Source organism: Ambystoma mexicanum, chromosome 9 (assembly GCF_040938575.1).
Source record: "Ambystoma mexicanum isolate Mex_15411 chromosome 9, UKY_AmexF1_1, whole genome shotgun sequence".
NCBI lineage: Eukaryota > Metazoa > Chordata > Amphibia > Caudata > Ambystomatidae > Ambystoma > Ambystoma mexicanum.
The window spans coordinates 59,934,783-59,959,909 of NC_090931.1; the positions used below are offsets into that span (position 1 = coordinate 59,934,783).

A 25,127-nucleotide genomic window follows, 5' to 3' on the forward strand; every position below is an offset into this window, starting at 1 on the left:
GGTCTGCTGTGAAGCCATAGAAGAAGAGTTGATGGCAGCTCTAGACAGGGAAAGAAAGATAGACACAGAGAGAGAGAAAGAAAGGAGGGAACTCTTTAAATCGTTCCACGAACAAGCCCTGAGCAACTGGGAAAGGGTTGAAAGGTCCAACAATGCCAATCTGGGTTATATGCTAGAATGCTTGGAACAACAGTCTGGGTGTTCCCCGGTAGAATATCTAAGTGAAAAACAGCAGTCCAACCAGCATAGGGGAATGGTGTCTGAGAAACCTGAGGGTATTCTCTCAAGTAGATCTTGGGAATCCCTTATTCAGGTGGCCAGGGGAGTGCTGGCGCAATCAGATCCCAACCCTGGGGGTGGACAAGCAAGGGAGGATCACCTGGGTAGGGGAGCACAGGGTTGTGCTCGGGAGAAAGCCCCAGGTGAGACGCGGTATTATACCGAGGAAGAAGGAGAGGAGAATCAGGGTCCTTGAAACCTTTGTATGTTGTACGACATCCATCTCCTTTCTCCCCAATGAAACTCACTTATTAAAATCCGGCCACCCATACACCTCTGATAAACCAATTAAAAGCCCAAACCTTGTTACAGTAGGAAACAACCTCTCTGAATCACTGTTTTCATGTTGCCCCCCAGAATAACCCCAACCATTCTTCTCCGTGTCCCTCTGATAATTCATTTCCAAACACCCAATCTACCCTGACAACACTACCGTTCCCGCAATTCCCTCTGTTCAATTCACAATCCGGCTATCCATGTTTGCTTCACAAACTCTACCAATCTCATTCTTCTGAATTTGCCCAAACCCCTAGGACGATAACCATAATCCCATACAACACCTCTTCCTCTCTATATCCCGTAGGATACTTGAACACTGTAACTCCCCCCTTCCAACACGAACATCTTCGCACAACATGAAAGATAATGGACTAACACCAGAGCTGTTTACTTGACATGTCCCAATACAAGGGTCAAGCAAAGTCAGGCAATTGACCAGAATCACACACACCTGGCGGCCCTTTCCCTTCCCCACATGGATAAAAGGTGGAGCACAAGAGCACGGGGACGAGCAAGGCAGACCGCACAACGTGAGAGCTAACTCAGCACAGCAGTTCAAGAGGAAGCGAAAGAAACCACAGCCGGTGAGTCGAGGGGAGAGTCGATAAGAAACCGAACTATGTTGAACGAAAAGTAGCCAACGGCTAATTTGAACTTTGGAAGGTTTACAGAAACTATTGATGCAAGTGGGGGAAAACCAGAAACGGAGGCGTACGGCACTATGTGAGTGCTCATGCAGGAAACTCTGGCTGATTACCCGATGATAGAGACTACCGTAACCAGAAGGCCTCGGTAAGAGGTGAAGAGTTGAAAGTGGTCATACAAGGTCTTGTAAAAATCCTCTGTACCGTCGAAAGTATTTGACCGACAGAGGATTGTGAAGGAAAGGGAGATGAGACCCGCTTGGTGAAACTAGCGTATGTACTGTGTGTGTCGTAAAGGTTGGCAAGAGTGAACCCGGCAGAGGGATGCTAACAAAAAAGGTCGAAGTCTTAGGTCCCGAAACACAGTGAACTGTTTAGCCAAGGTTGACAGAAGTGAACCAGGCAGAGGGATGCTAACAAAAAGGGGCAAGGCCTGAAGTCCCTATGAACAGTGTGACGATGTTAGGGAGAATTCTCTCTTTAGGCTGAATTTCCTAACCTAGTGAGTCCCCCTGCAGGTTTGCTGGATTTCTGGAGTTTGTTTTTTTCTCCTGCCAAGAGTGAGACTCTTTTTTCTCCCACTCTTGGACATGATTTATGGTGTTCCTTTGACTGTTTGTGTTCTATGGGATATGGGGTCCTTTACTCCATAGGGCCTCATGTGTTTTTACTATGTGTGTTACACAGCACCCTCCGTGCAGTGACACAGGGGTGTCATAGTGACACCCCACCATAGACTCCATACCCTGGGACTGACTACTGTCTCCCAGGGCATGTAAAGTCACCATTGGCTTTACTAGTCCCAAATTATTTACAGAAACCGGTACAAACCATCATATTGTGGACGTACTGGTCGGGGCAATTCGATTGCCCCAGGGTCTGTTAGTCGAGGGGGCACGTCTCCGTCCCCCCTGATCGAGTTTTGGCTGGTGGCAGTGGATGCTACTTTTTATATTCGACCGCGAATATATCCCTATGGGATTTTCCCATTGTTCGACGCTACCAACTTTAATTATTTAATTCTCATAGCCTCGAACATACCGCCGGTTTATTTATTTAATATTAATTCGCCGGTTGGTATTTTTTGCCAGGACTCGATTCTAAAATGGCGTTTGTGTTCTCTTCTGCGACTCCAACCCAAGTCGAGCCCTTTGTTCCACTTTTTGGCGGCCTTCTCCACAGAAGCCTCCAAAAGTGGTGCCACTCTGTCTGGGTACGACAGGGGGTGTGGGAGGGGGTTTAGGCACCCTGGACTGAGTTACCTTGGTAACTCAAGTCGCACTCTTGTGTGATTGGCCCAAGTGGTGAGCTGGCCGGCTCACCACTTAGCATGTTTGATTGACAGCTAGGCTGGGTGAATGGGGGTGTGCTGCATAAAAGCAGGGCTTTGGGGACTGGAACTTCAGAAGTCGCCACAGGACCTGAGAATCCGACGAGGGAGAAGCTGAGCCGACCTACCAGGACGACACCACCGGTGGAGCCCTGCCGAACCGACTCGCCACTTCCCGACGACAGAGAAGATCTCCCGGCTGGAGAGGCTTCTTCCCCTGACTCGTGGGCACAACCAGTTTACCTTCTTTTCTTCGCATCCCAGGACGTCTTGTAGTCGAATTGCCCGTGCCAAGCACCCCGGCAACCGGATAGCCACTTACCACTGGACCACGAATCAAAGGACTGCTCCTTTTACCTGAGAACTCCGCGGCTGGTTTCTTCCCTGGCAGTGCAACGGACTCCTGTCTTCCTCCCCGACGAGATCCTCTCTTCCCCCGGACGAAGCACCGACTTGCATCCGCTGCCAGGAACAATTGCCCCCGCTGGTGTATTCTCACCACTTTAAGGTACCGTGTCCGCCAGGCCTCCCTTTCTAAAGATTGCTACAAGATAATAATAATCCCTTAACCTTCTGGACTGGGCTGGCCGCCTTGACCTTCTAACTGGTCCCTTTCTTTGGTCCAACTCTTTTTGAACCTTTTCAAGACTTTTGTGCACTGCAACCGTGTGACCTTGGACACATTTCGTTCCGATCCTCTTAAAGTTGATCCGGCCTACTGAACTCTAACTTCACGGTTTTTCTTTGCCTTCCTCTCTTGTTGTGTTCTTATAAAAGTGTTGGGATCTGTTTCAATTTATACTCTGCTTTTCTCTCCCTTTTAAAACTAATTATTAGAGTGCCATCTGCGTTAAGCGCTCACCGCTGTCTGAAAATAAGTGGGGCTTTACTAAAGAATTGTCTAATATTCTTTTAAGGGAGTGTATATCTTTTAGTGACCGTGTTTTTGAATTGCTTACTATTAGTGCCTGTGTGTTTTTCTAGATGTGGTTTTAAATAAATAATTATATCTCTTTTACACCAAGCTCTGGTTAGTGTTTACTTGCTCTACTGTGTTCTTCTGACCTATTGTGAATACTCTGTTTACTGCCTAACTCTTCTTGAGGGAAGTCTGACTGCTCGGCCACAGCTACCAAGTGAATCTGTGTGGTACAGACTGCTACCCAGTGGGTTTACTGCCAAACACCTGTAGTCTTAAATCTTTTGCAGTGGTCCCAGAGGGAACTGCACATGTTTCTGCCTAACAGACGACAGAAGTGAACCTGACCAAGGGATGTCCACAGTGAACTGTTTGGGCAAATGTTGACAAGAGTGAACCCGGCAGAGGGAGGCCGACAAAAAGGGGTGAAGCCTGAACTGTTTAAAAAAGACATTAATATTTCTGAATGCAAGAAGCCTAGGGCTCCGAACCCGAGAGAGGGAGATCCAGGGGTGGAACGTCATCACCCAAAGTTCATTGAGAAAGGAACTGTTTAGTTAATTTTGTAGAATACAACTTGTGAGGGTTCTAGGACCGGAAGAGGGGGGCCCAGAGGTGAATTCTTCACCCAAAGTATACATGGACCGAACTTTGATTTTTTTATTGAATGCATCAGGCCCTCAAAGGCAAGAGACTTTTATTGAAAAGAGACTTAACCATCGAAGAACCTGATAGCTGGTACGGAATTGTCGACTCGTGCTGGGAAGGCTCGAGTGTGTTCTCTGCTCAGGTGATCCACCTCGTCACATGCTCAAAACTTTATATTATTGAAAACCCTATGCCACATGCTTTCTGTAATTAGATGTAAGGATTTGGCAATAGGTTTTTTTAGTATACACCTTTTTATTTTGACAAGAGACCACAAGGACTGCCTTTTTTTCATTTGATGCTTGAAGCTTGCTCCCATCTTAGATTTAGCTTTAGATTAGTCGTTTTTCCACCCTGCATTTATGTTATGTTAACTGTATTTGTTGAGTGTACGTTCGCCCAAGGCCATCCTGGCGCTGGGGAGGTGAGGAAAGATTCTGAGTTGCAGTTCCTAAAAAAGCGGGGTCTTTAATTTCTTACGGAAGGCAAAATGGTTGCTAGTTTCTCGCAAGGGAAGGGATAGGTTTTTACATGCCTTTGCGGCAGCGCCTTAAAAGGCGCAGCCTCCCTTACAGGCTAGCTTGAAGCGAGGTACTGTCACCCGCAAGGTGGCTTGTGATCGAAGAGTGCGAGTAGGCATGTAGTGAATGAACTTTGCTTGCAGATATTCTGCTCCCATGTCGTAAAAGGCTCGGGGCACTATGCACATGGACCTGAACAGAATCCAGTGAGCGACGGGGAGCCAGTGAAGTTGCCTCAACAGAGGAGTCGTATGGGCTCCAAAAGGAGGACGGATGATAGATCTGGCAGCAGCATTTGAAGCAACTGCAAACGTCCGGTCAGATAACCGGGTTGCGCCAAATATATAGAGTTGCAGTATCAGTACACTAAGGACAGGGCAGCCACCACCGGAGCTTGATTGGCTGTAGGAATAAAGGGGAGGACCTGCCGGAGAACCCGAAGTTTGAAGTGCCCGGATTTACAGACCGCATTAACCTGTTCATCCATGGTCAAGGTGGCAGAAATCCGCACTCCAAGGTTCCTGACTGACGGGGCAGGAGTGGGAAGGGGGCCAAAAGAGGTGGGCCAGAAATCAGCCGTCCACAACAGTTGAGGAGTAGAGGTGCCTACAACCAGGACCTCAGTTTTACTGGCATTCAGCTTAAGCCAGTTCAGTGTCATCCAGGTTCCAAGTTACTCCAGACATTTTCTTAGCCGACTGGCCATATTGGATTTTGTCCGGTCCAGACGGACCAAAATCTGGGTATCGTCGGCATACGAGTAAAAGCGAAACCCAGGAGACTCAATAAGGAACAGGAGATATCTTATATAAATGTTAAATAAGATAAGAGACAGTGCTGAACCCTGAGGAACTCCACAGAAGCGAGGGGCAGGGGCCGAGCAGAAAGGAGGATGGGAAACTGATTGAGAGCAATCTGTCAGAAAGGCTTTAAACCAGTTCAGGACTTGGCCAGAGATACCGGTCTCAAAGAGCCGAGAGATAAGAAGCGAGTGGTCAATGGTGTCGAAAGCAGCTGACGGGTCTAATAGCAGGACTGCTCCGACACCGCCCTAGTGAGCAAGGCGTAGCAGGTCATCCATCACTGAATTTAAGACAGATTCAGTGCCTTTGCCAGGCCGAAAACAAGATTGGAATGGTTCGAGAAACTGAAGATTCCAGGAACATAGATAAAAGGGGGGATACCAGTGTCTCCAGGACCTTCATCAGAAATGTCAGAAGTGAGATAGGGCGATAGTTGGCCAACACTTAAGGGTCTAAAGAGGGCTTCTTGAGCAGAGGGCTCACTAAAGCATGCTTGAGTGAGCATGGGATCGTTCCTGTGGAAAATGAGATGTTAACTGCTGAGGTGATGTGGTTGATTAGATCAGCAGACGTCTCCTGTAGGAGAGCCAAAGGTATGGCATCTGCAGGGGATGCAGATTTTAATTTCTGAATGGCAGACAGAACTTCGGAATTAGAGAAGAGGGGAAATGTCGACTAGGAACCTCCAGTAGGAGGGGGTTTCACAAAAGCTGTGTCCGCGGTAGTCGCCGTAGCCTCAGCTTTTATGTTGTCCCGGATGGTAGCTATCTTAGACAGAAAAAAGGTAGAGATGGAGTCGCATAGCTCTTGAGAGGGCGGGACTGCATCTTGACCTGTCTTTGGCGTGGAGAGCAATTGGACTAAATCAAATAAAGCTTTTGGTTTATTGATAGCCCTTTCAACCGTCTGCCCAAAGTAGGCTCTTTTAGCTTTTACCACTTCTGTGTGGTAAGCAGCAAGAGCGCTCCGAAAAAGGGTTTTGGAATTGGAAGAGTAACATATACGCCATTTTCTTTCAGCCTGCTAACAACAGAGTTCGCTTTCTCTAAGTTCTTGTGAGAACCAGGGTTCCAGAGGCCGACTATGTTGTTTGCAGAGTTTAGAGGGCCAGTGCATCAGCAGTCGTTATGAAGGCGTCTTGTAACGTCGTCAAGGAGCAGCTCGCCACAGCGCTGCAGTGTAATTGTATTGAGCTGATCAACTCAGATTTGGATACACCTTTCCAACTGAGTGGCGATGTCAGCATAGGAGGGAGGAATGAAGATAAGGTCTAATATGTTGCCACTTTTATGAGTAGGAACACAGACCCCTCAAAGGAGGCCTAAATCAGCCATCAATGTTGTGAAATGGGCTACTCGTTTAGCTGTGGCCAGATTAGTAGGCAGATTGAAATCCCCAATAGTGATCAAATCAGGGTACTTCACTTGTAACTCGAGCACAATGCGGTGTCGGCCCCAAAACTGTAAGGGTGAAGGTAAAAGAGATTAAGATGCGGGTCAGAATGCATTCCATTTTTAGAGAGTACTTGGGGACCAGACTAGAGACTTTGTAGTTGATTTTGTGAATCAAAGCCACCCCACCACCAGGATGGAGGGATATATGATCCTCACATATTAGTGTATAGTTTTCAGGGAGAGATTGGACAATCACCAGGCCAGATGTATCTCTGAGCCAGGTTTCAGTTAAAAAGAGAAGATCAAACCCCTTGCAGGACAAAAGGTTTAACAGTTACATTTACAGTTTAATAAACACCCTTGAACTGTGATCACTTGTGTCTGTCTTTACTGTTGCCACAAGGAGTTCCTTTCAGACCCTGGTACTTGTAGATGCAGTGGAAGGTTCGCTTAAGGAATGTTCTATATTTCAACTCATTTTGCAGATGTTTTTCTGACCAGCCTGTAGCAGGAGCAGGCTTCCCAATAAGTTTTGAAGGGGGAGCGCTTCTCTCTAAGAGTGACGCAATGACTGTAGATGATTCTTTAGATTCATTTCGTCTTTATTATGAGTTGCCGCATTGCTTTGGGCTCTGATTTTGTCAAATGGCCTGTAAAGCAGCCTCTTTTCCAACTTCTATGATTGAATGTTCTGGCAGGTTTTTTTTGTTTTTTTAACAGGGATCCCTTGTTTTTTTTTCAAGGCCTACCTATGTTTGAAACATCCAGAATGTTCCTGCATGTATTTGACATCTGTCAATTTGTGTGTGCTTAGAGTAGTGTGAGAGCCTGCACTTTGTCTTATTCCGATTGAGTACTGTGACGAATCGCGAGATTGCCACTTCTCCTGAGGGGGTCGGGGGGTGATTTTCCTTGCGAGGCTTAGGAGGTGACCTCGCTATGCAACATTCCTCCTAGAGGAGGCAGCAAGCGGGACCTCACAGGGAGACTCCCCTCTTGGGGACAAGAACTCCCGTTCCGCAGAGGAACTCCCTATGGGCCTTTTTCTTGCACCAATAGTAACATCAAGGCTTAAGAAAGACTCGGCAGATCAAGCCACTATTTGCTACTGTTACACAAGTTCGAAGATTCAATCTGAAGAAAAGTCTAGTGGAACCATTGCGAAGAAGAAGACAAATGAGCCAGTAATAACAATTGCTCAGCGTTTGAAAACCCACAATACTGTGGCGAGGAGGAATGAGCAAGTAATGAAGAGTGCACAACTAGAAACTAAAGAGGACTATAGTTTTCCACTGGGGAGGGCCCATCAATGTAACTTAAAAAGGAAATAAGGACTACTGTCAGGGAGATGCGAAACCCTAGAGTTTCAAATTAGCTATGTGGTGAAAGCTGAGACAGACTGGGAGATCCTCCACGCGGAGGAAGCAACCAGCTGGCGTATGCAAGAGGCACCAAAGGAGCTGAAGGAAGAAGAAAGCTGGCAAAGAGAACCACGAGAGAGAACCCCATTTGGGAGTGGCTCTCTCACCCAGGAGAGGTGGACTGTGCAGTCCAGCAATAATGCAGAGACCACTGTAATGGTCCTGCTGAACCACAGAGAAGAAGCGGGGAGACACAGAGTACAAGTGGAAGCAGCCCTGAACAACCAAAGCAAGATCCCTATCCAGAAGGCAGGCCTGGTGGCGCTGACTCGTGAGAAGCAAGGTGACTGGGAAGGTGGGAGACCTGGGAGGCAACACAGGAATAACGAGTACTTGCATCAAACTCGTCCCAGTGAATGGTCGTATACGAAGAGAGTGAAATATATCACAGGATTTATCATGCTCTTCCCTGTAACACGAGAAAGAACCGAGAGACTGAAATACATCACAGGACTTATTATACTCGTCCCAGTGACCCGAGAAAGAACCAAGAAGGTGAAATACATCACAGGCTCAGCCTACTCATCCCAGAGATAAGAGAAAGAGCAGAGAAGGTGAAATATATTGCGGGACTGATCCTATTCGTCCCGGTGATGTGGAACTAAAGCAAGAGACTGAAACTCATCTAAGGACGCATCCCACTAGTCCCAGTATTCCTTGAAAAGGCAAAGAGAGTGAGGCTTATTATAAAGCCTATCTATCTTGTCTCTGTGATGTGAGAGAGAATCAATACAGTGAGAAGATAACAAATCACAGGATTACGGAGAACAGGAATCACATAAAGAAGAACTTTATTGCCCCAGAGATATCAGAAAAGCGCAGACATTCAGAGACAATTGAGAAAAACATAAAAAGAAAAATCTAAGGTCAAGAGCGCCAAGGAGGAGAAGGCTACAAAGCCCAGAAAGGGGAAGCAAGCATGTGGATAAATCCCGTAGGAGAACTGAGCAAGCTAATGCAAGAAATAGCCAGAAACTATTTAAAAATCTCATCTTGATGCTGGAGAAGCTTATCCAGGAGTTGGTAGTCATTTTCCTGGCCTTTTTGTTATTTTGTCTTAATGGTAGGGTCAGTGTAGTTTAGCTTTGGACAGAGGACAGACATATTGCTTTGGACTTCATGTCGGATGACGAACACCCTAGTTAGTTGTGTTATGTAAGGAACTCATGGTGGCAACAGTAAAGACAGACACCAAGTGATCACAGTTCAAGGGTGTTTATTAAACTGTATGCAGGTTGGAAAAAGCCTAATCTAAGATCTCCCTTCCCCACGTTTTGAGCACGGGGTAAGATGGGATCTTGGAGCACAGTACACACTTGAGCTTTCCCTAGCACTAGTCGACAGTTCCGTTCCAGTTTATCAGGAGCCTTGTTGGCCAATCTCGTTTCACTTGAAAGTCTCTTGCCTTTGAGGGCCTGACATAAATAACAAAAGTTCCTTCAACAAAAAGAAAGTTTGTTTCCTCGTCTTGTTTAGGGTGAGAATTTTCCATCCCTGGGACCCCCTCTTCTGGGCACTGACATTGTTCCTTTGGTGTCTTGGGTGATCAGTTTTCACCTCTCTGATCTCCCTCTTCCGGGTTTTTAGATCCTATAACAGTTGTTATCGATATCAAGGCCTTTGGCGCGCACCGAGGAAGTGCCCAGAAGTGCCTGTTTGGCTGGGAGGACTGTTGCCCTGACCATCTCTTTGTGGATATTGTACTGCCCAGCACTACTCTTTTGTACAAGCCCCGCCCACCTAACGTAGCCCGCAGCATAAAGTGGCACGTGCACAGGCACCCCGAGGAATTGTCCAGAAGTGTCTGCTTGGCTGGGAGGACTGTTGCCCCGACCTTCTCGTCGTCGAACTTGTACTGCATTTCCTGTAAAGCGTAGCATTACTCATTTGACAAATTACTTTACTGAACTTTAATAGTAGCCTTTCCTATCTATCACCGTTTATACCCAAGTATAAGTGGCTAAAGTGTGTTTATTCATGTATATTTTCAGTTTAGTACAAGCCCCGCCCACCTAACGTAGCCTGCAGCATAAAGTGGCACATGCCCACAAGTGCCTGTTTTAGCTGTTCGGCGGTGCGCAGGCTCCATCTGATTTATGCTATTTCTTTTCTTGCATTCCGCCACATGTCAACGTAATGTTGAAACCCTGGTTGTGTGCCTCTAACATCTCCTTACGGCTGCGGTAAGAAATATAGCACTTAAGTTGTCATTTCCATTGACACGCTTGGTTCTTTGTCTTTATCCGTCTGTTGCATTTGTAAGCAGCCATCGGTCCCAGCTGCTGTTGATCTTGTACGTACTTTGTCCTCACATGTCGGGCTACCTGTAACCACTATGAGTGCTAGGAATCGCTGCATAATTAGGATCTAATGCCACCACCATGCTGCTGTACCTTGTTGATTTCTCTTTTTGCACATAGTCACACGCCGATATGATTTACTGGGGGTACTGGGTGCAGGTAACATTATTCCAAATTTGTTTAGGCTAATGCTTTCTCCGATTATATAAACTGTAACCCACAATGTGGGGAACTTGAAGTCACCTTGTAAACAAGATGAGTGTTTGACGCATTAACTACGCAAAGCAAGTACAGTGCGTAGTCTTTTTTTTCTCACCAACACTTAGTATGCACAGTTGTGTGCGTTGTGAGGCCGTATCTGTCCGGTCTATGTTATAATTGTTGTAATTGTTTTGGGGTAAGGATCCTGTGCGAGAACATTAATAATTAAATACTAGTTTTCATTTGACCCCTGTTGGTCAATGGTCTTTCCACTAGCAATCAAATTCAACCATTCCACGCTCACACTCTTAATATGGGCGTGCTTGAATTTTTGCTTAAGTGATCAAGTCCCATTTTTCCTCAACACATACCAAATCGTATTGTCCATGTCATTAACTGCAACTCAACACAAATAATAATAAAAAAAAAAGATTTATAAAAAAATTCTAATAAAGGGGGATTTAACTTTAGTCCCCTACCCTGTGCTCAATATGGTCGGAGGACTGCGGAGTGGTAGAAATGGTGCCTCAGAACCTAAAGCTGTCTATTTTCAACCCAGATTCACCACAGCTTGATAGTCTGTGTAACAAATCGGCACAGACACTTAAGTCCAAAGCAGATAACGCCACAGAAACACCTAGTTATGCTGCGATAGTGCCAAACAAAAAGTCACTCTCTCTTCACAGTTGTGCTGCTCTGGCGTCTAGTTTTGCCAGTGCGCAGGTACATCATGCCTCGACATTTAAACAAAAGTCCTTAACTTATTCTCTGCATGAGGTGTGTGACATGGAATTCCCGGTGCTTGACATTCCCTCAAATAGCTCTGCTAACTTTACAAACCTCTCTCTGGCACCTAATCCTGGTGAACGTTTCAATTACTCCCTCTCGGATGTCTCTGTGTTAGCCCAACGGTAATGGCTGAACTCGGAAAGCGAGTTAGATTGTCGCTTGGACCTTGCACTCCCACACTTTTTCCTCCAGATAACATTGATGAAGTGCACCTTTATAACACTGCAACCTCTATACACACCGCTTTGAATTACCCTTCTTCACTAACTTCTTCGTTTATAAGGGATTCAATTGCCCCTCTGGCTAGTTCCCCTACGCATGCTAAAAACAATGTTTCATGTGAAACAAAGGGGTTCAATACTCAGCATAATTAGGCTTCACACTCTAACAGCAAGAAACCTCCTCACTATAACCAAGGAGCCTCCTACGTACATGCGTCGCCTGTCCAAACTCATTTATTCCAAAACTCTAACACCTCGGAAACCTATTCATTTTGGTCTTGACTCGAATCTTGAATTCATTGTACAAGGGTCACGAAACAACACACTACGAAATTCGAAATATGAAATCCACTTTATCAGACATTTTGGCGAAGTTGAATAGATTGGAGGAGTTTGTTTGTGCTCAAAGTTTCTTGATGTTAAAATCCACACCTATGGTGGAAACTAAAACAACCTCTACCGCCTCACAATTTTGCAAAATGGAAAACAAACTTGTATGTAACTTTGCAACATAAACCGAGGCTCCCAAAACAGCACCATCTATGGAAAAGGTTCATATGCCTCTGTTGTGTGCAACTTGATTCTTTATGTCCACACAATCTAAGAGAATGATGGCAATTTATAAATATCAATGCCGAAAAGATCCTCGATTTAGAAAAACACGTGCAATCTCATCAGGTTCCAAACATTCCTAAACAAAGTAGTTGTGTAATTAACATCACGGATACAGTGGAGACGCACTTGGTGAGTGATGACCCAAATAGTCTGACCCCTCTAACAGTCTTGATTTACGCATCTGAGACTACAATAGTTCCAGATGCGCACCTCATTACAGACAACAAGCAACTGCTGAAAGATTCCACTCCTCCTTCTCAATACCTTTCACGGAGAGCCAAAGGACTAGAGCTCAGAGCTATAAAGAGAAGAAATAATAGAATGAATTCCAAAGAAACAGTAGGAAAAAAATCTAAAAACCAGGCGATGCCCAAGATCACTGGCCAGAATACCAATTTGAAAAAGCTTTTCACCCTACCCATTGATGACGGGTTACTCTATCTTCAGCAGTTGAATGAAGAAAGCAAATCCCTTTTACAGGTAAAGGAAGATACTTCCATCAATCAATCAAAAACTGTTGCTGTGCCTAAAAGCAAGAGCAGAAAAAGTCGAAGTCAAAATGTTCCAACTGTAGATGAGACGTAGGATCCTGTAGAGCTCCCTAATTTCAAAACGATACATTCTATTGAAGTTCCATCTCATCTCATGACGGATACTATCGGGGTTAAACAGTTATCCATCTTTTTTCCTGTGATAGAAAGAAAAGTCAACGTTCTCCGGTCCCTAAAAAAAGGTGTTGCATCCAATAACAATCTTGCAGTTTCTGAGACCAATCCTTCTTTTTGCTCAACTTCACAGCCCTTGAAAGAAATCACTCCAACAGCTGCTGAAAGCTCTAGTTTAACTGCATTAGATATTACTCCAGGATTCAAACGATCCTGTGAACCATGAACCTATATCCAAAATCTCCACTCTTATGGGTTGGTCCAGTGATCCCAAAATCATTGGTTCTTCAAGATGAAATTGTTCATTTATACTCAATATTTTCAATCAGATTCCCTCATTGAGGATCTTAAATTCAGATGACATAGATTGGGTAACTTTGTCGTTACAGAATAATAACAGAATGATATGCCAACTCCATTCATTCATCATTTTGAAATTGATTTGGGACCATCAAGTTGATCTGACACAACTAGGTCTGCACCTCTCCCTGTTCCAATCTAAGGAAGAGGCACTCACTTTCATTGAATTTCAGACAAATGCTCTTGAGGAAGGCAATAGTCTCTCCGCTACGAATGATACCTCTAAATTGCCTAGTGCAGAGCTTATGTCTCAGTTTGCGGCCATTGCAACTAATATAAAGGATTGGTCTTGGGTTCAACCCCTACTTAAAGCAATATCGACTTTGAGCAGTACGAATTCTAAACCGTAGCCATAATGGCCTCACCTTTCAATCTTGGAATTCATATGGTTTTAAGAATCTATCCACATGTTTTAGTATACATACATTTTTCAATAAATTGTCCATAATATTCAAGAAACCATGTGCCAGCAACACTTCTGCATTCATGGATACACTACCCACACTGCACCAGCTATCGGAGGATTCTCAGGTAGACCCTTTGGTGGCCTTGCTTTCCTTGTAAACAACAAGTTAAAAGCTCACTCTAAGCTCATATTCTCCTCTGAAGAACTGTTGGCAATTGAATTATTCACACATGATGATTTCAACATCATGTATCTACTAATATGTTTTTTTTATTGGAACCTGGCTAAGATGTCCATTACAACGATCTTTGACCATGTGGATACAGTACTACAGAACGCGTTTATGCGCAATCCCAACTCTGCGGTGATCCTAGGCGGAGACTTTAACTCAACCTATTTTGATATAACTAGTGAGCAACGTGTACACCCGACTACTCAATATGAACTTTCTTCCTCATAGAGGACTCAGTTGGGTGACAAATCTCGCGGCTTAGGATATCCATATAGTTGAGATGGCTAATAAAGAATCCTCTCTCACCTGGCAAAGAGGCGCTCAGCAATCTGTGATAGACTACTACTTCGTATCGGCGAACCTACTTGCTGCCTGCAATCCAATCACAACAACCAAGGTTGGATTGAGCGATCACATGGTAATTTCACTGCAGGTGTCTTCTGAATGTAAAATCTTTTAAACTGTTCCTGAATTAGCACTTTTTGAATTTGAACGGCCATTATTATCCGTTCATTGGAATATGAACTTATGCAGACAGATCTGGAGGTTGCTACTCTAAAACACCTCAAAAACAAAACTTTAAGGGCGATTTAAAATAGATCATATGGCACTCCAACATTATCTAAAACTAAAAAAAAATCACACAGACTTGCAAAAATAAAATCCAGGCTCCCAAACATAAACTGTATATCGCTGATAATCAGAAGATGATTTATCACCTTTGTAAGCTCAACTCAAAGTCACTTTGGACAATGATAAAAAAGAGCAACCACTCATTCCCAAGCCGAGGCTTGGAAACAACATGTGACTCAAGCATTTTGGCTACCTCTGTCACATGTGCATGTATCTTACCAAAACGTGAATACGTCTACCATGGAACGTATCCAGTGGTCTTTCGAGGACATCCAATGGGCCGTCAACAAACTTAATTTATCAAAAGCGGCAGCTTCCTGCTTGCGTAATTAAGTCAGATCCCGTTTTTGGTCCGGTATCCTCAAAGTAAAATGTGAACAAAAATGTTCTAAACCAATCGTATTCCTGACTCCTGGATCATATCCATAATAATTCCCATTTATAAAAAAGGGAATCCATCGGAACCATCCAACTACAGACCCATCGCCCTCATGGATGCATCGTACAAGGTTTTTTCCATCTTGATACTCAAAGACCTTGACCGGTTCATTCAAGACCATGATTCCTTATCTCATTATCAAACCGGCCTCCGTAAGAAAATGGGTACTCCCCTAAATGCTACTGTGCTTTCACATGTTCTAGAAAAATCTAAGAAAACGTATATTGGACCTGTATATATGGCCTTCTTAGACATGAGCTCAACATTTGATTGTGTTATACGCAATCATTTGTGGCTGAAAATGGCAAAGTTTTGCATCCCCCCCCTTTATTATCAATATCATGTCTCTGCTCCATCTCAACACCCGTTATAGGGTTCGCATAAGTCAAGAAGGCACCCTAACAGACAAGATTTCAACTTATACAGGGGTTGAACAAGGGTGCAACTTGGCATCAACACTCTTTAATCTTTATTTATGTGATTTGGACGCCATCTGGTAACGTGAAAACACTTTTCCCATCAGACTTGGTCAACTTCGTCTTCATTGGCTAGCGTTTGCGGACAATCTTATTTTATTTGATAGGACACCGTATGGTCTGCCAAATAAATTGCATATCTTTTCCATTTATGCCCAACAATACAATTTACACGCTAAAACAGGCAAATCGAAAATTTACATTTTTGAATAGCCTTAATAAATGAAGAACCAAAACCTAATTTCGACAGTGTATAATTGAGGAAGCCCCAATTCACCCTATCAAAGGCCTTCTCAGCGTCTAAAAAGATCAACAATATATCCTTTATCTCTGAGTCTGGCAAACTCAATATATCTAACAGTGTTCGAATATTGTCATATCCATACCTTTGCTCCATGAATCCTGTCTGAGATCGCTCAATTAACTCACCCATATATTATTTAAGCCTCACCGTCAGTATCTTGGTAAAGATTTTTAAATCCACATTAAGTAAGGAGATAGGCCGATAATTACTGCACTTAGTTGCATCCTTTCCAGGTTTCAGGATTACTGTGATGATTGCCTCCTTCATTGAATCCCATAACCTCCCCTCCCTCAAAATACAATTATATAACTTACATAAAATCGGTGCAAACACTTCATCATATGTTTGATAAAATTCCACGGCTAAACCGTCCATTCCTGGAGATTTACCTTTATTCATTTCCCCAATTACCGACAAAACCTCTAGGATGGTAATCAGGCCTCCACAAAACATCTACCTTCTTCAGAAAGTGTGGGGAGGGCAATTTTCCCAAAGAAACTATCAAAATCATCCATTTGTGGGGCAATATCTTCCGTATACAATTTAGCATAAAACGAACGAAAACATTTGCCTATTTTATCTTTCTTAATCTCGATATTTCCAAATTCATCAACAATTTTTTGAACAAACACCCTTTCTGAATAACTCTTTAATCTATTTGCCAACAATTTACCCGCTTTATGCCCTTGCTCTCAGTATTTTTGCTGGGATGGAATTGTAAATGGGAATATTCTAGTGTGAAATATTTGGGTATCTATATTACTCAGGATTTTAGAAAGTTAGTGAGTTATAATGTGGATAAAGTTTCTTAGGCGGGACATTATGAGATGGGGACGTGTCAATCTTACTCTTTGGGGTAAAATGAATGCTTTTAAAATTCTTTTTCTACCGAAGGTTCTGTATGTTGTTCAATCTCTGCCTCTGCATTTTACAAAGGGAGCATTTGCACGTATAGATAGGTTGTCTCAGGACTTTTTGTGGGGATTTGGGAAGAGAGCCAGAGTTCCCTGGTACGTTTTGGTCCGGAAAATTAAAGATGGGGATTTTGGGTACCCGATATTAACAAATTATGGTAGTGGTTTTTTATTGAAGAAAGTGTCTGATTATACTGGTGAAGATCTGAGTCAGGTGCCGTGGTGGGTGCAAATTGAGATGTAGCGGTTTTTGCCTTATGATATTAAATGTTTGTTTTCTTTTGGAAAGTTACCTAAGAAGGTGCAGTGTTTGAAATCAGTATTGGCTATCAGAGATGCATTGTCGTCATTGATAGTGGGAACTGGACAATGTCTTTTTATTTATGAGGAGGCATCCCTTTGGCATAATCCTGGTCTGCAGTTCAATAATAAGGTACTGAATTGGAAAAGTTGGGTTCAGAGAGGCATTCTAACTATTGGTGATGTCTGGAGTGATGATGGAGTAGTACCTTTTGGTAGTTTAGTGGAGAAGTTTGGGTTACGGAACAGGGAATTAAAAAGGTATGATATTCTGGTAACTTTACTCTCAGAACGAAGAGAAATGAGGGATGCTTCATTTTTGAAAAAAAACGGAAATGTTTAATATATTGGTTATTGGATCTCAAAAGGTGTCTAATTTTATGCAGGTTATGCAACCTGATGGGCAATGGTTGGATTAATGGGAAAAGTTACGTTTATCATGGTCAGAGGAGTTAGGCAGGGAACTTACACCAAGAGAATGGGAAAAGATTTGGAGAGTCCCGACAAATGCTAAAGTGGATTTGCAATTACGCTACATTCATCAAAGGATATTGGGCAGAATATATTGGACCCCAGTGCGTATGTGCAGATTGAGATTGGTTGACGATGTTGGGGTTGTAGAAAAGAAAAGGGTAATCTACTATATATGTTGTGGAATTGTGAGAGGGTGGTGAGTTTTTGGAGGGAGGTTGACAGGATTGAGCAAATCTGGAACATTATTTATCCACGCAATCCCTTGGCAGTCATCTTACTATTGTCCAGTGGTGGGCAGGATGTAAGCTGGGTGATATTGTGTGGGGTGAGCAAAGTTTTGTTGGTGGCGGCTAAACAGATGTTGAAGGTCTGGAAGACACAGAAGAAACCGACAGTGGAGGAGTGGATTTTGGATGTTAAAGTTTTGTCAAGATTTGAAAATACTATGTATAGTAAACAAAACAAGGAAACCCTTTATTAAGAACTGTGGGGAAGCTTTATTGATCTTTATGGATGATGCTGGATTGGGTTATAGAGTGGAGTGAAATGGTTTATTTTCAGGTAACATAAATATTGGGGGGGTTTGTGTTGTTTGTGTGGTTGTCTTGTTTTGTGTAGTCTTACTTGTCTGTTGACATTTGTTTAGTGCATCTGGTTTTGCTTTAGGTTAGTCTTAGTCTAGTATTGTAGAATATAGAGTTACGGTTTGCAATTCTATATAATTGTCTTATGCTATTGTGTACATGCTGTGTGTACCTGTGTTCAATTACCTATGGTGTTGATACTGTTGTTTTGTTGTACCTTGTTGGAAATAAGAAATAAAGAGTTAAAAAAAAATTTAAAAGAACATTGACATTCTTTCTGGTAGGAAAAAGCTCACCTCCTTCAGATGGCTGCTAGATGGGTCACCAATTGAACGCACTCCTGAACTATGATATTTGGGATACAAGCTATGTGACATCTCATCATTTGCAATGTGGAAAAATTTTTTAACTCCGAAATTAAGACCCCTCATCTCGCAGCTGAACATCCTATATGGAAAGTACTACAAATGTTCTGTCATGCCGGCCATATCATTTTACACTCTCAGGGTAGAATCCATCCTTTTATATGGGCTGGATATGTGCCTGATTGATATAGATAATATTCTGGATTCATTACAAGGGCAAGTCTGGAAACACACTCTGGGAATGGCTAATTCTTTGCTTAATTCCATCCAACAGCACAAATTGGGACCGTATTCTTTGTCTTCTAGATTTCATTGGAGACAATTGAATAATTACGCGAGAATGCAAAATCCACCTCGGAAATCATTATATGAAGATCTATTTAAGATGCTTCTTGAAGCCTACCCTCTTTCTATGCTACAGTTTGACACCAGAATGAAACAGCTCATGAAAAAGATAGATGTTACTTCACAGGACCTTAATGTATGTCCAGCTTATACCAAAAAGAAATCATACGAACATGATTGGTCTCTCACCAACGAGGTATTGGGAGGATACAGTATATATCAGGAATATGCTCGATTCTGTAGAAAAAGGATGCTGAGATTGTCCTACCTCCTGTGTTTTCCATGCGACAAAGCTCGGGCCTTGTATATGAGGTTCAAATTTAACTAACTGTATACCAACAAACGCATAAAACATTGGAATGCCGGTATTACTTTGAATTTAGGTACATGCCGTTTTTGTGGGTGCAAAGAGCAAATTGAACCCATAAAACACCTTGTGATTTATTGTCCATACTATGAACATGCTAGAATTGAAGCCCTGGGTAAATTTAATATCGCTACGACTAGTTTCTCCAGGCAACATCTTTGGACAAGATGTATGTGGAGGGTTAAGAAATTGCTTGTTCTTTCTCTTGTACGCCTTCTAAGCACAATCAATGTTGATTAAAATTCCCTTTGAGAGGAAACAGTAGCAGAGAACAATGTTTGACACAAATGTTGATGGAGACCGTGATGCAACTCAGCTTTGATGTGGTATACCGTGTCTTGTTTTCGGTATTCTTTCACTGTAAAATGATACTCTAATCGAGAGGTCACAATAGTAGATCCCTATGTCTGACGCAATGTTGATGGAAACCGTAAGGCAAACTAGCATTGAATTGGCATATCAAGATACGTTTTCGGTTTCTTTACTCTGTAAAATCATATCAAATAGCAAAAACATCTCTGTAATGAAATGCATTTAAATTGCGCTTCTTGTAACAATCTTATAAATTACACTTTTCTAGAGTGGATCATGTAGTGTTGTCCACTATGTACTAGCCGACCATTGAAAATGAAATTTCAAAGAGCCTTTCTTGGGTGACCACTGGATAAGAAACATATTTTCTCTACTGTGTGTTTCAGAACAATTTGTACCTGTGAATTCCCACTTGTGTTTTAAAATACTGCACAAAATGTGCACTATTATGCTCTTAGTTCCACTGCTTACACAGCAAAAGAGAACACAATCTTTTAATGAATGTCGGATTTTTATGATGACATGCAGTAGTTAGTGCCACCTTTTTCTTAAACTTTGTACACAAAAACGTTTGCACTACTGCGCACTTTGCACTTTTGTAGACATCAGCAACAGAGAATGTGATTTTAATGTATATTTATATGTCTTTTATGATTTTAAATTCAATGTTTGTAATGGTTTTTCAAACCAAATGCAAATAAAAAAAAAAAAAGGGTCTTTGGGGTTGTGGTTTCCTGGTCCCTCGGCCTGATAGGCTTCTCAAGAAAAACAACAAAGTTCTGTTCTACATATTTCTCGGGTGATGGATTCACCCCTGGGTTTCCCTCTTCTGGGCACAGACACCTTCTCTACTTACAGCCACACTCTGGCTTTTCTCGGATGATGGATTCCTCCTGGATCTCCCTTGTTCGGGCTCAGACCCTTTTCAAATGTCAATGTCTTTTTGAACAGTTCATAGTGAACATCCCTCGGCCGGGTTCACGTTTGTCAACACACTGTTTCTTGTGACGTTAGACTTGCCCACTTCTTGCCAGCATCCCTCAGTAGGATTGACTCTTGCCAACTTCACATTCACTGTTGTTTGCAGGATTCACTTCACTTGCTTTTTCACAATTCGTAGGTCAAAGGCTTTCGACTGTACGGGGATTTTGCTTGACCTCCTTTAGGACCACTTCGACCTAACCTGGCGGCTGTCTACGGCCTTCTGGTTTCTGTAGTTTCACTCAGACGAGGATCGACCAGAGTCTCTCGAGTTAGCACCCACGTGGAGCTGGTTCCTTCTGCAGCTGGCCTCCCATTTAACTTTTTTACAGTTCTTTGAACTTAATTCAATTTGCCACTCTGCGTCTATCATCCACCAGAGCCCGGCTCTTATCGGTGCTCCCCTCGAATCACCGGCTGTGATGAACCGCTTGGCTTTCTTCGTAACTGGAGTCAAGGCCGGTACCACGGTAGCAGGAGTTTCCCTCGCTCTTGCTTATCACCATCGACACACTCTGTGTACCGTTGACATCTGCTGTAACACACTTGGGCTATTGTCCTCGGTCTTGCGATTCCCTCTGCGGAGGTTTCGCGGGTCTGTGTTGGAAAGGGCAAGGCCGTGTCTCTCCTTGTCAGCCTCTCGATATTTGCTGCCTTTCTCCTCTTGAACTGCCGGGTCTGGATAGCTGTCTTGTCGTGCGGTCTGCCTTGCTCCTTGTGTGCTCTCTGGCTCCACCTTTTATCCTTATGGGGAAATGAAAGGGCCGTCAGGTGTTTGTGATTCGGGTTAATTGCCTGACTCTGCCTGACCCTTAGTTTGGGACATGTCAGGTAAATAGTTTTAACATTAGTCCGTTCTTTAACATCGGGTAAGAAAGTGTCAGAAAGAAAGGGTTTGTCTTGAGAAATTCTATTATTTGTCCTCGGGGTGTTGGTGAATTCAGAAAGGTGAGATTGGTGGGGTTTATAAAGCAAGCGGGAATGACCGGGAGTAATATCATAAAAAACAGGGGGGATTGTGGGAAGGGTAGTGTTTTTTCCTCAGAGTAGACTGGGTATTTGGGAAAGTATAACCAGAGGGATGTGGAAAGGAATGGCTGGGAGTGTTTGGGTAGGAAGCAGGAAGATGGTGATTCTGGGATAGATACTCTTTGGGTACAACCGAGTTTGAGATTTTAGAGGATATGTTCTGTACGGAAGGGTTGTGGGATTTAGGTAGGAGAGATTTAATGGGAGGAAGCAAGGCATATATGTTATATTTATTTATTCTATTTGGTTATATGCCCAAAACCTAGAGGTATCACGGCGTAGGTTACGGTGTAGTAACATAGTTTCTGGTTACAGGGCAAGACATAAGTGATTACAAAAACATGCAAACTTACAATATGGTTACAGCATAAAAAGGGCACTTACAATATGGTTACAGCATAGTGGGGTGACAATTATTATACAGACATGGTTAGAATAAAACAATTACATCAGCCCAGTGGTTGGATACAGGTTGTGAGGGGTCATGGGGTTAGAATTTGTTAAATAGCCAGGTTTTAGGAGTTTCTTAAAATGGGTGTGGGGTGTCTCATTGCTAATGTTTTTGGGGAGTGAGTTCAAAATTCTGGGGGCTGCTACCGGGAAGCTAGAGAGGCCCGTTCTGGAATTCTTGAAACAGGGCACACGTAGCTGAGTGTTTGTGTTGGATATAAGGCTTCTGTTTGAGGTTTTCAGGGTGAGACAGTCATTCAGGTAGGTAGGGGCATTGAGTGCAATGCACTTGTGTGTAATGGTGAGGGTTTTATGTAGTAATCTTGCTTGTATCTGGATCCAGTGTGCTTCTCTTTTGGCTTGAGAGATATGGTCTCTTTGTTTGATACCCAGTGCTGCTCTAAGAGCTTTATTTTGCAATAATTGCAGTTTGGCAAGGTTTTTCTTTGAGGTGCCTCGCAGGAGTATGTTGCAGTAGTCTAACTTAGACATGATGAGCGCTCTTGCTAGGGTGATGCTGTTGTGTGTAGAGAGAAATTGATGACTAAGGGAAATGAGCTTGGCTGTGTAGGATGTGGAAGACGCAAGTGAATTGATGTGTTTACTCATAGTGAGGCTAGAGTCTAGGTAAACCCCTAGCGTTTTGACTTGGTTCGAAATGGGAATGGGTGTACCATCTAGAACCATAGAAGTATAGTCTTGAGGTTGTTTTTTGGCCTACACTGAGAATCTCTGTTCCGTTTAAAAGCCTTGGGATATTGTCCGCCTCTTCCTCTACCTCGGCATAGTACTGCGTTTCACTGTGACTATTTTCTTGAGTACAACTCCGGGCTTCCCCATCTCCTGAGCCTTTCTTGCTCTCTCACCCCTAGAGTTGGAGTCTGAGATAATCAGCTCTTCATTGGCCACCTGAATAAGGGTCTCTTGCAGTTCACTACGTGAGATACCCTCAGGTATTTTACAGTTAGGAAAGGAAATCCATAGAATAGGGCTAGTGAGGCCTTTTCACATATTATTTAAATAACATATCTTAAAGTATACCACCTCTTGGTCGTCTCCTTCTTCTGACCTACCACAGTACCTTGAACACAAGTGTGACATCTTTACTGTACCTCCAGCCAGAGTACAAGTTGCATTGAACCTTTTTTGTTTCTTGCAGTTCTCCGGGAGCAGGAAAAGAATTGGCCTTGCTACGAATGCAGTCGCCGGTTCATGAGCTCGGAGCAACTCCAGCAACACCTGAACACTCATGATGAAAAAATTGAATTCTACAGCAGGTATTTGTTATCCATAGAAAAAAACGAAAATACCTAAAGGGAAATTACTAAATTTATTTTGTCGAATTTGTTAGGGATGTTTGTAAATTTTAATTGAAAAATAGGTAGGGGTGGGGTGAGTGTATAAATTAAGGTAGAGGAAAGTGGGAGTGGTGCAAGGGGTTCTCCCCCCGCATTATAAAAAAAATAGGGACAAAAAGTAAAAGTAATTTTAGTTTTTCAACCAAATAAAATGCGGTCATTTCTAATTGGGTATTTTATTTTCAGTTATTTATTGTGTACACTTCCCTAATGTTTGAGCTAAGAATATGGTTGCAGAGCTACACCTGCTACAGAATACAAATGTTCACATGTATTACAGGTGTAGGTCTGTGAGAAAAGGTTAAGCATTATTGCTCTTTTTCTCTTTCATTTCCCTCTACTGATAACTCCTCCCACTCGCTAAGTAGTGTTATGACAAGAAACTGCTAATGTTTCTGTTGGGTTAAAAATTAAAGTAAATTAAGTTGCTCTGCTTGGTATGGTAGGTCAGACATCGAAGATGGACAACTAGACATGGTTCCAACGATTCACTTTATTGAACTAAAGAAGACCTCTCTCTCCTAACCCTACTGCTATCAAGGTTCCGTATTTTAAAGATTAATAAAAGAGTGATTGTCAAACAAAAAGTATAAACCTCGTCCTATGTACAAACATATGCTATCCCACTAACTGATCCCCTACCACTAATAAAGGAAAACAAACGTGTGGAGAATGAGACCTGCTTCCCCGTCCTGGCATGTGCTGGTGGTGCTTGACTCCTTCCCAAAGTGCCTCCCTCTGACCTTTGCCTACTCGAAAAGTCCAAATGTCTCTGGGCTCTATTTTGGAACTGCAGGCTGAGGGCCTGCTTATGCAGTTCAACATTTAAGTCCCTTGCTTTCCTTCACATGAGGGGACTCCTGACCCCTTCTAATAAAAAGTCGAATTCAACACCAATATTTCTCTAAGTAATTCTGGAATTTGACGTTTCAAGCTTTTCAGCTCAGATCTACCCCCCTGGATTGTTGCTCTCACTTTTGTAGTTTTGGTACCCCTTTGTAGGTAGGGGGACTCACTTTCACTTTCTCCAAGTGGTCTCCTCTCTTGTTGAACTGTTCTGAACTTGGGTATGGACCCCAATGCTTACAGTGCAAACTATTTTGAACTTTGGGAAGGGAACCCCAGGGCTTTTGTTGGGAGAAGCTTTAACTTGGGAATGAGAACCCTGGTCATGACTTAAATTCTTTCCTTTCTTTTTGGTTTCCAAAGGAGCACTTTGAGACTTTGTTATACAACTGTTTTCACACTTGGGGAAGAGGGTGGAACAGAAGCTCCGAGCTGGAAGAAGCTCAGAACTTTGGGGTTAAACACTGTTTTGTTTTAGGTGCTGATATCCCTACACTTTGTGTCCAAAATCTATACTTGCCCTCACAACTAATGCTATACAGTCTTCAGTTGAACTTCTTGATTTACACGTTCCTTGCTTTTCTTTAGGTAGGGAAATCCCACCTTAGTATAGGGCAAGTTAGGCCTTTTTCCATCCTGACATATAAGTTTTAAAAAGTGTTCATTTTAAGATTTGAATCTGTTGTCTGTGTCCTTCATGATGCCTTCACAGTACACAACTTCTTTATGTGAACCCAGTATGGGCAGCCTTTATAGAAAAATATTCATGAGCAGCTTGTAAGTAAATAAATAAATACAGGACAGATGTGGGCAATAAATAGCACAGCTAAACCAAATTGGTCCTATCAATAACTATCATACAGCATTAGTATGACCAGCGGAAACATTTGTTATCTAACGGTATAACTATGACTGTCCCAGGG

At 43.0% G+C, this 25,127-nt stretch overlaps 1 protein-coding gene across 3 annotated transcripts in view; it reads left to right on the forward strand.

The window, feature by feature from the left end:
* PRDM10 (PR/SET domain 10) overlaps positions 1-25,127 on the forward strand; it is an 825,235-nt gene that overhangs the window by 315,020 nt on the left and 485,088 nt on the right. For all 3 annotated transcript variants that reach the window (XM_069614147.1, XM_069614145.1, XM_069614146.1), the window contains exon 9: positions 23,160-23,277. In XM_069614147.1, coding sequence (XP_069470248.1) covers positions 23,160-23,277 — 118 coding nt within the window. The remainder of the gene's footprint in view (positions 1-23,159; positions 23,278-25,127) is intronic.